This window comes from Oncorhynchus kisutch, linkage group LG6 (assembly GCF_002021735.2).
Source record: "Oncorhynchus kisutch isolate 150728-3 linkage group LG6, Okis_V2, whole genome shotgun sequence".
NCBI lineage: Eukaryota > Metazoa > Chordata > Actinopteri > Salmoniformes > Salmonidae > Oncorhynchus > Oncorhynchus kisutch.
Window position 1 is genome coordinate 76,939,435 of NC_034179.2, and position 15,492 is coordinate 76,954,926.

General features: G+C 40.3%; 2 protein-coding genes across 4 annotated transcripts; one reads left to right on the top strand and one right to left on the bottom strand.

Annotated features, from left to right (window-relative positions):
- Positions 1–1,315: 1,315 nt before the first annotated feature.
- On the top strand, positions 1,316–10,197 carry LOC109893438 (glutaryl-CoA dehydrogenase, mitochondrial). Of its 2 annotated transcripts, none has more exons than XM_020486667.2 (12): positions 1,316–1,600; positions 2,230–2,349; positions 2,478–2,513; positions 2,637–2,777; positions 2,958–3,020; positions 5,991–6,161; positions 6,268–6,397; positions 7,787–8,003; positions 8,123–8,226; positions 8,379–8,504; positions 8,664–8,824; positions 9,087–10,197. In XM_020486667.2, the coding sequence occupies exons 2-12, from the start codon at positions 2,247–2,249 to the stop codon at positions 9,158–9,160; spliced, it is 1,326 nt and encodes a 441-aa protein (XP_020342256.1). In that variant the 5' UTR covers positions 1,316–1,600; positions 2,230–2,246; the 3' UTR covers positions 9,161–10,197. The 2 variants fall into 2 exon arrangements, with proteins under 2 accessions (XP_020342256.1, XP_020342257.1); XM_020486668.2 differs by having other exon boundaries at positions 1,574–1,651.
- Positions 10,198–10,890: 693 nt separating this feature from the next.
- On the bottom strand, positions 10,891–12,281 carry LOC109893448 (synaptonemal complex central element protein 2-like). 2 transcript variants are annotated; one of them, XM_031827666.1, is made up of 4 exons: positions 11,933–12,281; positions 11,684–11,772; positions 11,408–11,606; positions 10,891–11,263 (listed from the first exon to the last, which is right to left on the bottom strand). In XM_031827666.1, the coding sequence occupies exons 1-4, from the start codon at positions 12,014–12,016 to the stop codon at positions 11,069–11,071; spliced, it is 567 nt and encodes a 188-aa protein (XP_031683526.1). In that variant the 5' UTR covers positions 12,017–12,281; the 3' UTR covers positions 10,891–11,068. The 2 variants fall into 2 exon arrangements, with proteins under 2 accessions (XP_031683526.1, XP_031683527.1); XM_031827667.1 differs by having other exon boundaries at positions 11,408–11,567; positions 11,933–12,280.
- Between the last annotated feature and the right edge of the window lie 3,211 nt (positions 12,282–15,492).

Sequence of the window (15,492 nt, forward strand, 5' to 3'; positions counted from 1 at the left end):
AAACATTCCAAGTCATAGTCAAGTTAATGTATGGAATGATAAATTACAATCGTTTTTATCAGCTTGACAGGTCCATATGCAGTGATGTAAAGTACTTTGTAAAGTTCTACTTAAGTAGTATCTGTACTTTACGTTACTATTTATATTTTTGAGCAGTTTCACTTTTACTTTACATTCCTAAAGAAAATAATGTATTTTTTAATCCATACATAGGGCGGCGCACAATTGGCCCAGCTTCGTCCACGTTTGGCCGGTATAGGTCGTCATTGTAAATAAGAAGTTGTTCTTAACTGGCTTGCCTTGTTAAATCAAATGTAAAAAACTTTTTCCCTGACACCCAAAAATACTCCTTTTATTTTGAATGCTTAGCAGGACAAGATTTTCCAATTCACTCTGATCTGGAGGACTCACTAAACCCCAATGCTTCATTTATAAATTATTTGTGTGTTGGAGTGTGCCCCTGGCTAATCCACAAATAAAAAATAAATGTAAAACATTATGGCGTCTGGTTTGATTAATATAAGGATTTTGAAATGATTTATACTTTTACTTTTGATACTTTATATTTTTAGCAATTACCTTAACTGTTGATACTGACAGTTGTGGCTGCTTTGCGTGATGTATTGTTCTCCACCTTCTCGCCCTTCGTGCTGTTGTCTATGCCCAATCATTTTTGTGCCCAATAATGTTTTGTGCTGCTACCATGTTGTGCTGCTGCCATGTTGTGTTGCTACCATGTTGTTATGTAGTGTTTTTACCATGCTGTGTTGCCATGTGTTGCTGCCATGCTATGTTGTTGTCTTAGGTCTCTTTATGTAGTGTTGTGTTGTCTCTCTTGTCGTGATGTGTGTTTTGGCCTATATTTTTATTCAATTGATTTGACATTTTAATCCCGGCCCCGGTCCCGCATGAGGCTTTTTGCCTTTTGGTAGGCCGTCATTGTAAAGACGAATGTGTTCTTAACTGACTTGCATAGTTAAATAAAGGTAAAATAAAAAAATACATAAGTATATTTAACACCAAATATTTTAAGTTGTATTTTACTAGGTGACTCTCCCTTTTACTTCAGTCATTTTCTATTAAGGTATCTTTACTTTTACTCAAGTATGACAATTGGGTAGTTTTTCCACCACTGTCCCTACGTTCTGAAAATAGTTCTGAACATGAATGTGGTCAATACATGAAAATAACCCTCTCAGAGCCACGCCTTGAATCTGCACGCCCCCACCAATAAACCAATCAGAGCTTAATCAAAAACTACGCAACAGCATGGAGAGACACTAGAAAGCAGCCATAGGGAGTGGTGAAAAGAGAAAAAAAACGACCAATGCTTTTGCACAAAAAAACATGTTTGAAGTTCATAATAATTTACTTCCCACTATCATTTACATTTGGTTCCAGACATACCATTAACATGTTATTTTATCATACTAAATGTGGATCAACGTCAATTTGCCACACTCAAAATGGCGACAGAACCTAACCATTCCTGACCTACGTAACGCAGGCGCCTGTGTTAACGTTTGTCCTCCTCTACTTTGTCAATTTGGAAAGGACTACCGAGGCCTGGGTCAAGGATCTCCAGCACTGTAAATTACAGGTCAGTCTATGTATTGAAGTTAGCTAATATATTTGGGACATTGATGAAACAGTAAGTTTGTGTTCGTGTCAAGTAAATAAACTCGATACTATGCTTTACATCGTGATACTAGAGCAATACTGACTTTCAAGCTAGTCTAGCTAACGTAAACTAACTAATCGTATTCATTTATCTGCATGCAGTATTTTGCTAAATAGCTAGCTCTTTTAGCTATCACAACTAAAATGTTAACATCAACTAACGTGGCCAACACACACAGTGAGGTGTGTTAATAGCTGCCAAGTTTCAGTTGCCTGCAGATCATCATTTATCTAGCCAGGTACTTTGTAAATAGTTGGGATAGCTACTAGCTAGTGCTAATGTTATCTTGCGTAATAACTTGTCTGCCAACCACCACATCTCTTTTTCAACATTGTCGAAACTAATCACGACTTATTACTCCTCACTTATTACTCCTCAAACTATCCTATGCAGCTACATGAGTTCAATTTGCTAGTTGCTTTCTCCACCTGCTCTCTCAAATTACATAATTGTTCAAAGTTATATCCCATGTCTTTGAAATGACAACTATTTGAGTTTGTTGCATTGATTTATGGATTATTTTCTTCTAAAACGTTTTTCTCTCATAGAAATCTAGCTACCCATCATGGCACTGAGAAGCGCTGTGTGCCGTCTGCTGGTCAACCCCCAGAGATGTGCCATCATTTCAGCATCAAGATCTCAGGGATCAGCAGCACCTGCACAAAAGGGTATAACATTACTCAATAATGACCTTGCCATCATGAGAACACAATGGTAGCAGTTTTACAAAGCCATTCAAACAATCATCATGCCTCTATTTGTCAGGGGAAGTACTCAATCTGTGTCCTTTCCACAGATGCAGAGAAAGCTAGTGAGAAGAAGGCTAAAGCACGTATGTTGATATCAACTCCTTTCAGATCAATCATACATATATTGCCCTTCTATTATTTTTGCGGTCTGATGGCTATTCAATTGTGCTTCTCTGCTCTATGATCCTTCTCTACTGAACCACCAGCCAAGGTTCAGTTTAACTGGCGGGATGGCCTGGAGCTGGAGGGTCAGCTGACTGAGGACGAGATCATGATCCGAGACTCGTTCCGTGATTACTGTCAGGACAAACTCATGCCCCGCATTCTGATGGCCAACAGAAACGAAGGTGGGTCTGACTTTTGAGACACACCATCACCCAGGCAGAGCCCATTGAGCTATTTATGCCAATAACCTAGGAAGGAACCCTTAAGGATCAGTTTTGCCCTTTAAGATGGAATGTCAATATTATGAATTTTGTCAGTTATGCAAACCATGTCAACATAACAAGCTGCCTGTTTTGTCTTAGTGTTCCATCGAGACATTGTGTCAGAGATGGGGGAGCTGGGTGTCCTGGGCCCAACTATTAAAGGTGAGTCAATACCTTTGTGATCTGGAGGGTGGCCTTGCCGAGATCCTGGACAGTAATAGTTTGAGAACATTCCAAGATTTGAAATACATATACATTACCAGGTAAATAATTTTTTCTATATTTACAATTTTGATCAGCTATGCTGGCCTATGGAATCCCTTCGGAAACCCAACTACTGAACCATCCAATGATGGGATTTATAAATAAATTATCTGGGCTCTCGAAAGGACTGATCTCCATTAGAGGCATGGCCGATTTAATTAGGGCCGATTTCAAGTTTTCATAATAATCGGTAACCTGTCTTTTTGGACGGCGATTACATTGCAATCATGAGACAACTGCGTGGCAGGCTGACCACCTGTTACGCGAGTTCAGCGTCAAAAGGACCTTGTGGCTGCAATGAGCCATGGTAAGATGCTAGCTAGTATTAAAATTATCTTATAAGAAAACAATCTTCACATAATCACTAGTTAACTACACATGGTTGATATTACTAGGTTAACTAGCTTGTCCTGCGTTGCATATAATCAATGCGGTGCCTGTTAATTTATCATCGAATCACAGCCTAATTCAACTTCGCCAAACAGGTGATGATTTAACAAAAGCGCTTTTGCGATAAAAGTACATTCGTTGCACAAATGTTCCTAACCATAAACATCATTGCCTTTTTTAAAATCAATACACAGAAGTATATTTTTTTAAGCCTGCATATTTAGTTGACATAAATGCATGTTAGCAGGCAATATTAACTAGGGAAATTGTGTCACTTCTCTTGCGTTCATTGCAAGCAGAGTCAGGGTATATGCAACAGTTTGGGCCGCCTGGCTCGTTGCAAATTGTGTTTCTTCCTAACAAAGACCGTAGTTAATTTGCCAGAATTTTACATAATTATGACATAACATTGAAGGTTGTGCAATGTAACAGCAATATTTAGACTTGTGGTTGCCACCCGTTTGGCAAAATACGGAATGGTTCTGAAAGACTAAATGTTTTTTCGAAATTATAGTTTCCGGATTTGACCATATTAATGACCAAAGGCTCGTATTTCGGTGTGTTTATTATAATTAAGTCTATTATTTGATAGAGCAGTCTGAGTGAGTGGGGGTAGGCAGCAGCAGGCTCGTTAGCATTCATTCAAACCACACTTTACTGCGTTTGCAAGCAGCTCTTAGCAATGCTTGAAAAACAGCACTGTTTATGACTTCAAGCCTATCAACTCCCAGGATTAGGCTGGCAATACTAAAGTGCCTATAAGAACATCCAATAGTCAAAAAGGTATATGAAATACAAATGGTATAGAGAGAAATAGTCGACGTGTCATAATTCCTATAATAACTACAACCTTAAACTTCTTAACTGGGAATATTGAAGAACTGGGAAAATTGAACCACCAGCTTTCATATGTTCTGAGCAAGGAACTTAAGTGTTGAGGATAAGCGGGGTGGAGATGTTGTTACCTACCCCCAGGTGGTAAGGGTAGGTAACAACATCTCCACCCCTCCGATCCCCACAAGGGTGCTTTCTCAGCACTCTCCTGTACTCCCTGTTCACCCATGACTGCATGGCCATGCACGCCTCCAACTCAATCATCAAGTTTGCAGACGACATTACAGTGGTAGGCTTGATTACCAACAATGACGAGACAGCCTACAGGGAGGAGGTGAGGGCCCTCGGAGTGTGGTGTCAGGAAAATAACAGGGGGGGGGGGAGCAGCCCCCTATCCACATCGACGGGACAGTAGTGGAGAAGGTGGAAAGTTTTAAGTTCCTCGGCGTACACATTACGGACAAACTGAAATGGTCCACCCACACAGACAGCGTGGTGAAGAAGGCGCAGCAGCGCCTCTTCAACCTCAGGAGGCTGAAGAAATTTTGCTTGTCTCCAAAAACACTCACAAACTCTTACAGATACACAATCGAGAGCATCCTGTCAGGCTGTATCACCGCCTGGTACAGCAACTGCTCCACCCACAACCGTAAGGCTCTCCAGAGGGTAGTGAGGTCTGCACAACGCATCACCGGGGGCAAACTATTTGCCCTCCAGGACACCTACACCACCCGGTGTCACTCATTCTGAGCTAGCTATTAAAAAAGTTTGGTTCACAGATCTTGTTGAATCTGAATAACCCTTTAACTGGAACAGAATATGGAAAAATAAGTCATCCTGTAATCCAAGCCATCAATTTATACATTATAAGTTTGTTCACAGACTGTATTTAACACCAAGAAAATATTTCATGATGAAATTGGCCCCAACTCCATATGCTGTGTGAGTGCCCTGCAGTTAAATGCTTCTGGGGCAAAGGTACAAGTGCAATGTGCATGAATGTAAATATTCAATGTTTGGCATATATTATGTTACCTAATGATGATAGCTCCTTGAATCTCTCAATCAATCAGAGATGATTGATGGCTCTTAGATGGCAATCACCTCACTCTCTCCAAGTTCGCCAGTGGATACAGTTACTGTTAGAAGTTATAATTATCGACAGCGAGAATGAATGGTGCTACTCAAGGAACAATTGAGGCTTGGACAAATATACTTGACTCTGTAAACTGGTGAGCGGGATGGGAAGGGGTGGGAAACATGGTTGGCTGTTTTTTTTATCACTTAAACTCTGTATTTCTTACAGTTTTCCCTATTTTAATTTGAGTGACAGCCTACTGGTACATGTTTTATAAACTTATCACTTGAAATGGATAATGTACCTGTATATCATTCTCTGTAAGCTTTCAAAGAGGGATTTTGTTTTCTGTGAAATGGACTTTAGTCATTTTGATTACAAAATGTTAAAGGCTATTTGTTTTTGAGAATCAACTATATGTGTGATGCCAGAAGCATTCAAATATAGATCATGTAAATTAGATAATTAATTGTAGATTCACTTAATTCCCTTTTAATGTAGGCCTACTGTTTGTTTTGGAGGTTATTGCCTATGATGTGACCTCTCTCCCTCTACACTTTGACCAGGCTATGGCTGTGCTGGGACGAGTTATGTGGCCTACGGTTTGATCGCGAGGGAAGTGGAGAGGGTGGACAGCGGCTACCGCTCTGTCATGAGTGTGCAGTCCTCCTTGGTCATGCACCCTATCTACGCGTACGGTACCGAAGAGCAGAAGGAGAAGTGGCTGCCCAGGCTGGGTAAGGAGGAGGGGACATCCACATCCCTTAAGCCTCATCTTAAATGACGCACAGTCCTGTTTGTATCTGGGTGTATTTGTCCTGTAATGCTTCCTCTACCTCCCAGCTCGTGGAGAGATCCTGGGCTGTTTTGGGTTGACTGAGCCCAATCACGGCAGTGACCCCGGTGGCATGGAGACCCGGGCTAAGTTCAACCCCTCCAGCCGCACCTTCACTCTCACTGGCTCCAAGACCTGGTGAGTAGAACTGGGAGACTGTACTTCACTACATAGTAGTGCTAGGGAGAGAAAATCAATACAGTTACATGTCGCAATATTATTTTTGACGATATTGTGTAATATATATGTATATATATATAATATAATTTTTGCTAGATGGTGCTAGTTGTCTGTACCTGCACCAAAACTCTGGTATTTTTCATCTTAGCTTGTTCTCCATCTTCTTTTTAAAAAGTGAGCCACCATGTCTTCAGCACTTTTATTTCCTGACTGATCTCATCTCTCTGCAGCAGACATATAGTGAGCAATATGTTTGGAACATAACCTTGCAATTAAATCGCAGTATTGAATCACAATACATGAGAATTGCAATACATATTGTATCGTCACCTAAGTATCGTGATAATAGCGTAGCGGGAGGTCCCTTGTAATTCCCAGCCCTACTACATAGTGACGTAAACAGTTCATCACCCCATGAGGACTTCAGGACTGACTGGACAGAGATGTGTGTAGCTGGATAGCAGGCATTAGAAGAACCTTGATGTTTAGATGTGATGTACTCAGTGTTTTGTGATGTACTCAGTGCAAAGAACTTTAGAATTGCTTCCTATAAATAGCCAATGGATTATATAACAGAACAAACACCTACAGACCACAAACTAGGCTACCTTTTGTCTCAACACCTTGGAATGCATTCCTCTACTGATTGAAAAGACTACCTATTCATGAAACATCAAGAATAGGCCACTTCCAAAAATTCTGAAGAATAAGAATATATGCTTTCTATTATACAGAAATCTTCAGAGTTTTTGTATTCATTAGAGCAATTTTTAAAATATTTTTTTAAATGTATTTTTCAAATAATAATCCCAAGATCAAGTGGTTTGGCTCTTGTCTAAATTGTAAACATTTCACTCTGTAAACTAGTCCACAGGGTGGTGCTGTTCACAAATATATTAATGCTAGGTGCATGAATATTAGGTTCCCCTCAGTTCCCCTTTACTCGGGTTTCACAGAGTGTTATGATTCTGAACTGAGAGACATCAGCAGTGACTGAACTGGACTTTGTGGTTGTATACTTAACCATTGAGTGCATTGGCCCTCACATTGCGTAAGCGTAACCCTGAATAAATACATGTTAATTGGTAACCTGGGCCTGTAGTTCATGTTTTATATATTTGATGTAACACTGTTTCCTCTGGGGAAATGCAGCTTCAACAACTTCAACAAAATGCTTAGTTTGACATTGAGTACGTGGTTCTGTTCAATTCTCCCATCACGTCTTGTGAAACTTATGCAAAACTGTCCTCATATAGCCCTAGAAACCAGGCTCACTCTGAAGCATACTGATAAAATAGCTCCTCCCTAAATTACAATGCCTTCCCTCATCTCCTTCACCTTCGTCAGGATCACCAACTCCCCTGTGGCGGACATCGCTGTGGTCTGGGCCAAGTGTGACGATGGGAAGGTGTGTGGCTTCATCCTGGAGCGCGGTATGAAGGGCTTCACCACACCCAAGATCGAGGGCAAGTTCTCTCTGAGGGCGTCTGCCACTGGCATGATCATCATGGACGAGGTGGAGGTTCCTGAGGAGAACCTGCTGCCCAAAGTCTCTGGCCTGGGGGTGAGTAGAGGCCAGGATACCGCTCTCATGTACGGACTTTTATGTGGATGGCCAGACTTTCTTATAATGCTGTTTAACCTTGTTGGTATAAATGTTTTGTCTGTTCTCTTTGGCTCTAGGGTCCCTTTGGTTGCCTGAACAATGCCCGGTATGGCATCGCCTGGGGTTCACTAGGTGCTGCAGAGTTCTGCTTCCACGCGGCTCGTCAGTACACACTAGACAGGTGAGGATTCTGCGGCTACTATTGGTATGGGATGTTGTTTTGGATGAGCAGGACCGAGCAAAAGTCTGTAGCTCTTGAATCTTATTTTGTTTTCTCAGCTTTTCTGAGTGAACTTAAGATGTTCTGCTACTCATGATATTTGTTAATCTCAGAATCCAGTTTGGAGTACCCCTGGCCAGAAACCAGCTGATGCAGAAAAAGATGGCCGACATGTTGACAGAAATCACCATTGGTCTGCAGGCCTGTCTACAGCTGGGGAGACTCATTGACGCCAAAAAGTAAGAGGGAACTGGAAATGATGTGACATAATTGTCTTGTAGTGTGACACCACTTTTTAACAAATAACTACACACCATAGGGAAAGTACAATTTCTGGTTGTTTCAGAGTGAATATAACCTGAGGAGACTTATCTCATATGTCTTCTCTTCTCCATCAGGGCAGCCCCTGAGATGATCTCTATGCTAAAGAGGAACAGCTGTGGGAAGTCCCTGGACATCGCCCGGCAGGCCAGAGACATGCTGGGAGGAAACGGCATCTCTGATGAGTACCACATCATCCGCCATGTTATGAACCTGGAGGCCGTCAACACATACGAAGGTGAGGAGAAAGAAGGCCATAACCAGATCTAAGAGGATATGGATGTGGAAGCAACTTTTTTATTGTGGTTTATTTCCTCACCAGTAGAGGTCAGTAATATGTCATTTACAATAAATAAATAGGTCATATGGGAAAACCATTGAACTTTCCACAATATTTTCAAATGAGAAAAAAAAACGTCTCTCTCCCCTTATATATTTGCTCAACTTCAGCATCAGCACTGTTCCACATGGTTCCTTATATTGTTTTCTTTGTCTTCCAGGTACCCATGACATCCATGCCCTGATTCTGGGCAGAGCCATCACTGGACTGCAGTCTTTCACTGTTAATAACTAACTGCCTGCTGCTAGTGCTCAAACAGACCAGTATCAGAAACCTCAAGTCAATCTGTTCCTTAAACAAAGGACAAGTAGTTCTATACTGCTTTGATGGCTTGTCTTCTACAATAACACTAATGCTAATGTTTCCTCTCTCTTGAGTTTGTAGAATATGGGCTGGTTTTCTGGACACAGATTAAGCTTGGTCCTGGACTAAAAAGCATGCTCAATGGAGAATCTCGATTGAAATGGCTTTTTAGACCAGGACTAGGCTTAGTGTGTCCGGGAAACCAGTACTAAATCTTAATTTTATGCAAAAGACCAGGTCGGGTTTTAAAGGCAAGTCTATCATCTATTCATGAGTGTAATTATTTCAACTTGAAAAACAAAGCTATTTTTCTACTCTCATAAAACCCTAGTACTTACTGGTTTGTTTGGACAATTTCTGTCTAGAATGTGTTTGAAATAGTTTACTATACGGTGGAAGTTGAAATGGTTCAGAATGAATCGCTTGTTTCCTCACAGCATTTGTAGTAAAATGGTTGTTGGACAAACATTTTAAAATGAGGTCATGATCCATACTTATGTCCTGAGTTTTTAGAACGGTGATGGTACTAATGACCAGTTATTGGTAATTGAATGCCAAATAATTGATACTGCATGTACTGTTAGAGTTGGGGAGGGAAAAGTTAAATCAATTGAAGTTAAATTAAGTAAATAAATGAAAGCAGTTTAAATAATCATGCCATTGCTTTTTTGTAATTGAATAGTTGTATTTGTGACCATTTAGGCAGATCCGAGAAATTTGTATTTGGGGTATTCCATGAAAAGTGTATTTTGCGTCCCTTTGATATAGAAATTGTGCACCACTATTGAATTTTAAAAGCCTGTTACATTGAATGAAGTGCCCTTTAATATAGATCACACAGAGTATTCAATAAATCAGATTTCTATTATGACTCGCTAAATGGCCTATATTCAGTACGTTGACATGCTCCTCTGTGCGCTGTGACTTCTGGAAGATTTTAACGCACTTAAACGCAAAAGTTTTCCCCATCTCTGTGAAGTTGTAGTTATTTTGTTGCTTTGACATGGTCATTTGCAAATACTTATTTCATGTGATTAGTGATTAATTTATCTGTACATTTTAAGGTCAACACTTATGTGAACTGAACTCATTTTATATATATTTTTCTAAACATTAAACATCTAATAGTCAAATCATAGTGTAAAAGTAGGTTCTATTCTTTTTGGACATTTTCTGGTGTTTTGTGATGAAAAACTGAGTGGGTCGAGAATAACACGTCAACCCTGTTACCCATGGACAGACAGGCTAGAAATGTTTTAACAATTTTAATGTTGGGTGAAGCTTGCATTCAATTGCCACTGTTGCACACAAGCTTCCATTCCCCCTGTCACAAGGGATTATTTTAGCTGCTTTAAGAAGTCATCAACCCTGTTACTTTATTTGGCACTTAATATGCACTTACGAAATTATTTTTATTTGATGACTTTTGATTGAAAAACTTTATTTAATGAAGTTCTCTGCTCTTTATGACAGCATGTTAAAAAAAAATGATACCAAGTTACACTTCTCCAAAGGCAGTGAATTGGTGGACCGACCCATAGGCATTAAGGTGAATGTTTTTTATTCTAAACTGGGCACAAACCTATATTCTGGCCCATTAAATATGTTCTATAATGCTATTTGGTCATGGGTATGAACAAAAATATCCACACTAGTTATGTAATAAATCATTTTTATAAACAAAAGCTTCCAACACCCACTCAGTTTACAACCACTGTTTTATGTTATATTTGACATATACCACAGTCAAACAAACAAGGCATTGCTTTAATTATTCCAGACCTCCCAGAAGTTGGGATGCTATTAGGCAGTTCAAATAAATTAATGGCTGGGTAGATGTCAGTTCTTAGCTGTCCGCTGCAGGCTGTTGTTAATGGTTGATAAGGTCTGACTGGCTCCCTGCAGCTCCATACTGAGCTGACTGCACCGCTCCAGAACCTCAGAAAGCTCCTGCAGATTGGCCTCCATCCCACGGCCATGTTCCTCATAGCTGCTGAACATCTGCTCCTTCACCTGTTGGCACACCTCACTCACCTGGGGAGGAACCCACACGCGCACTAGTCACAGTCACTCTCCTTCACATAAACATTAGGCTAGACTCGTAATCTAAATGCATTCTTTTTTAACTACCAAAAAATGTGACCATGTGCTTTTTACTCAACAGTAGGACAGTGATACCTTATTCATTAACTTGTTCTCGAAGGTGGTCATGATTTCCTGGTCCATGGCTCGGCTCTGGTTGATTCGCTCTATCAGATCCTGGGCCTTCTTCCCTATCGTTGAACTGAGAACAGTCGTAGCCTCCTCACCTGGGCGCTCGCTGGAGGTACTGTTGTGTCTATTGGATATGTTTGAAATGTCGATGCCGGAGTCCTCACTTCCATTTTTAAAAAAAGCGTTAAATACTTAACAGAACACATAATGAATAATACTTTAAACCCAGTAACACCATACCTTTGCTGTCCATGGCTTTCGTCCAGTGTCACAAACGAAAATGTCTCATCAGGGATGTCCTGTTCTGGCCCATGTCCTTGTTCAGGGTCCTAAGAATACAGGGATAAATGTCAATCATAGCATTTTCTGATCCCTGTAATATACATTGACAATGTGTACAGTTGTCAAAAATAAGTAGCAAATGATTCAAAGGTGCAAGATCTCAGTCATTCAGAGTTGAGCTGGACAGTCATATTTTCCTTCATTTACCTTGGGTGATGAAGGATGATGATGACAAAGTTTTGGTGTAGACTGAAAGGTAGGTGCTGGCTTTCCAAAGAGGAGCTGGGACATTTTCTATGGGCAAAATGTTGTATAGGAAAAATAAATGCAACCGGTATGGAAGTTAGATCATTCTGTAACAACTCAACCAAACCACTTTCTCTAACCTTCTCTGACTCAACTACTTTAACGTTACATTGGGCTATGCTGGCCAGCTAGCCTAGCTAGGCATAATGCTAACACTTCAGACTGATCTGATCATGACAAAACCAAATAGGTATCCAGTCTCGAGTTTTGTCAAGGGTAAATCATGTGGTGGTAACCAAAATATTAGGAATATTTAGCGAAACTCCATTGCAAACAACAAAATACTGTTGCTGGCTACTTACCAAAAAAATATATATATTATTCAGTTGCACTGTGTCATAAAAGTTTTCGTCAGAACTGTCTGGCCACCTCGAAAATTGCGCGCGAAAAACGGGTTCTGGAGGACACGTGCTGTGAACTGGTTAGTTGTCAACGTAGATTCGGAACAATACTGTATCATGCACCAACAGGCATTTTGAATGATTGAATGCATATTCTTTAAAACAATTATCAAAGAAACACATTATCATCAAAAATGACATATTCAAATGAATTGTCAAATGTGAGGCTGGGGTCCGGTCAAGACAGTGGGAGAAAAACATTTACAGTCGAAGTCGGAAGTTTACATACACCTTACCTTAGCCAAATACATTTAAATTCAGTTTTTCACAATTCCTGACATTTCATCCTAGTAAAAATTCCCTGTCTTAGGTCAGTTAGGATCAACACTTTTTATTTTAAGAATGTGAAATGTCAGAATAATAGAAGAGAGTATGATTTATTTCAGCTTTTATCACATTCCCTGTGGGTCTGAAGTTTACATACACTCAATTAGTATTTGGTAGCATTGCCTTTAAATTGTTTAACTTGGGTCAAATGTTCAGGTATCCTTCCACAAGCTTCCCACAATAAGTTGGGTGAATTTTGGCCCATTCCTCCTGACAAGGCTGGTGTAACTGAGTCAGGTTTGTCGGCCTCCTTTCTCACACACTCTTTTTCAGTTCTGCCCACATATTTTCTATGGGATTGAGGTCAGGGCTTTGTGATGACCACTCCAATACCTTGACTTTGTTGTCCTTAAGCCATTTTGCCACAACTTTGGAAGTATGCTTGGGGTCATTGTTCATTTGGAAGACCCATTTGCGACCAAGCTTTAACTTCCTGACTGATGTCTTGAGATGTTGCTTCAATATATCCACCTAATTTTCCTCCCTCATGATGCCATTGTAGGAGAGTTAAAAAGGTTTTTCCATCAAACTTCAAATTATTAGAAAAGTACACAACGCAGAACAGAACAACCAGATTGAGGGTCAGTGGCAAAAGCCTGTGAACAGGAATATTCCAAGTTCAGACAGAAGGGGGAAGTCAGATCGATATGATTGCCAGTTACTTTACTTTTGGTGTCTATTTTTAATTGTTGCGCTACTGGTGCTGCCTGTTGATGTTCGGTAGGCAGCTACAGGAGCTGAATAATGTTAACATCTTTGGGTTGTGTTTCATTAAATGTATTTTATTTCATCTGAGTGCTTGCGTCACCTACTAACACCCTGGTACCACCCGTAGCTCCCGTTCTCCTCAGTCCAAGAAAACACAGAGAGTAAGAACAACTTGTCAGATGGTGCATTGAAGACTGATGTGTTCCTGTCCTGTCTTTTCACAATACTATTGCAGATCAACATAAAAGCCAAAAAGACAGTCATGGTGTTGCTCTTCATTTCTTGGTTCTCCTGTGGTACATATAAGACCATCTATTTTGTGAAGTGCACACGTCCCTCCTGCAGCAAAGCACCCCCACAACATGATGCTGCCACCCCCGTGCTTCACGGTTGGAATGGTGTTCTTCCGCTTGCAAGCATCCCCCTTTTTCCTCCAAACATAACGATGGTCATTATGGACAAACAGTTATTTTTGTTTCATCAGACCAGACAACATTTCTCCAAAAAATGAGATCTTTGTCCCCATGTGCAGTTGCAAACCATAGTCTGGCTTTTTAATGGCGGTTTTGGAGCAGTGGTTTCTTTCTTGCTGAGCGGCCTTTCAGGTTCTGTCGATATAGGACTCGTTTTACTGTGGATATAGATACCTTTTTTCCTGTTTCCTCCAGCATCTTCACAAGGTCCTTTGCTGTCGTTCTGGGATCGATTTTCACTTTTCGCACCAAAGTACGTTCATTTCTAGGAGACAGAACACGTCTCCTTCCTGAGCGGTATGATGGCTGCGTGGTCCCATGGTGTTGATGCTTGCATACTATTGTTTGTACATATTCATATGGTACCTTCAGGGAAATTGGTCCCAAGGATGAACCAGACTTGTAGAAGTCTACTATTTTTTTTTCTGAGGTCTTGGCTGATTCTTTAGATTTTCCCATGATGTCAAGCTAAGAGGCACTGGGTTTGAAGGTAGGCCTTGAAATTCATCCACAGGTACACCTCCAATTGACACCTCCAATTGACTATCGGTAAATAGCCCACCCAATTTTACCTACCTCATCCCCATACTGTTTTTATTTATTTACTTTTCTGCTCTTTTGTACACCAATATCTCTACCTGTACATGACCATCTGATCATTTATCACTCCAGTGTTAATCTGCAAAATTGTAATTATTCACCTACCTCCTCATGCCTTTTGCACACAATGTATATAGACTCTTTTTTTTCTACTGTGTTATTGACTTGTTTATTGTTTACTCCATGTGTAACTCTGTGTTGTCTGTTCACACTGATATGCTTTATCTTGGCCAGGTCGCAGTTGCAAATGAGAACTTGTCCTCAACTAGCCTACCTGGTGAAATAAAGGTGAAATAAATAAAATTTTAATTAAAATCAATTAAAATACAGTGAATTTTAAGTGAACTAGTCTGTCTGTAAACAATTTTGGGAAAAATTACTTGTGTCATGTACAAAGTAGATGCCCTAACCGACTTACCAAAACTATAGTATGTTGACAAGAAATTTGTGGAGTGGTTGAAAAATGAGTTTTAATGACTCCAACCTAAGTGTTTGTAAACTTCCGACTTCAACTGTAGCTAGAGCACCAGAGACGGGGTATTTTCAGGATGAACTTTGTGTGATCAAACAAACTTTAAAGTACATCCATCTGAGCTCAGCCATTGTGGAAATGTTTTGATATCTGGGGATTAGGCCTACTGAGGTAATGCCAGTGGGATTTAAACAGAAGTGATCAGCAAACTGAAAAAAGGAGAAAAGGAGAGGGGGAGACAGGAAGAGGTTAAAACAAAGTCAAACTAAGGGCTGAATTTCATGTTAGGCAGTTCCTAGGATAGACAAACACCTAACTTCAGAAGGGTGAACAGGAAGATGCAGAGGAGATGGTGTGACAGACAGGAGGATATAGGCTCAATCGAACTATCATGCTGCACATGTGCAGTAGCTTAATCTGCTTTGGGGACTTTGACGCGATGTCTGGGTCAAACGGTGTTGTATTGCAAGAATGCCATAG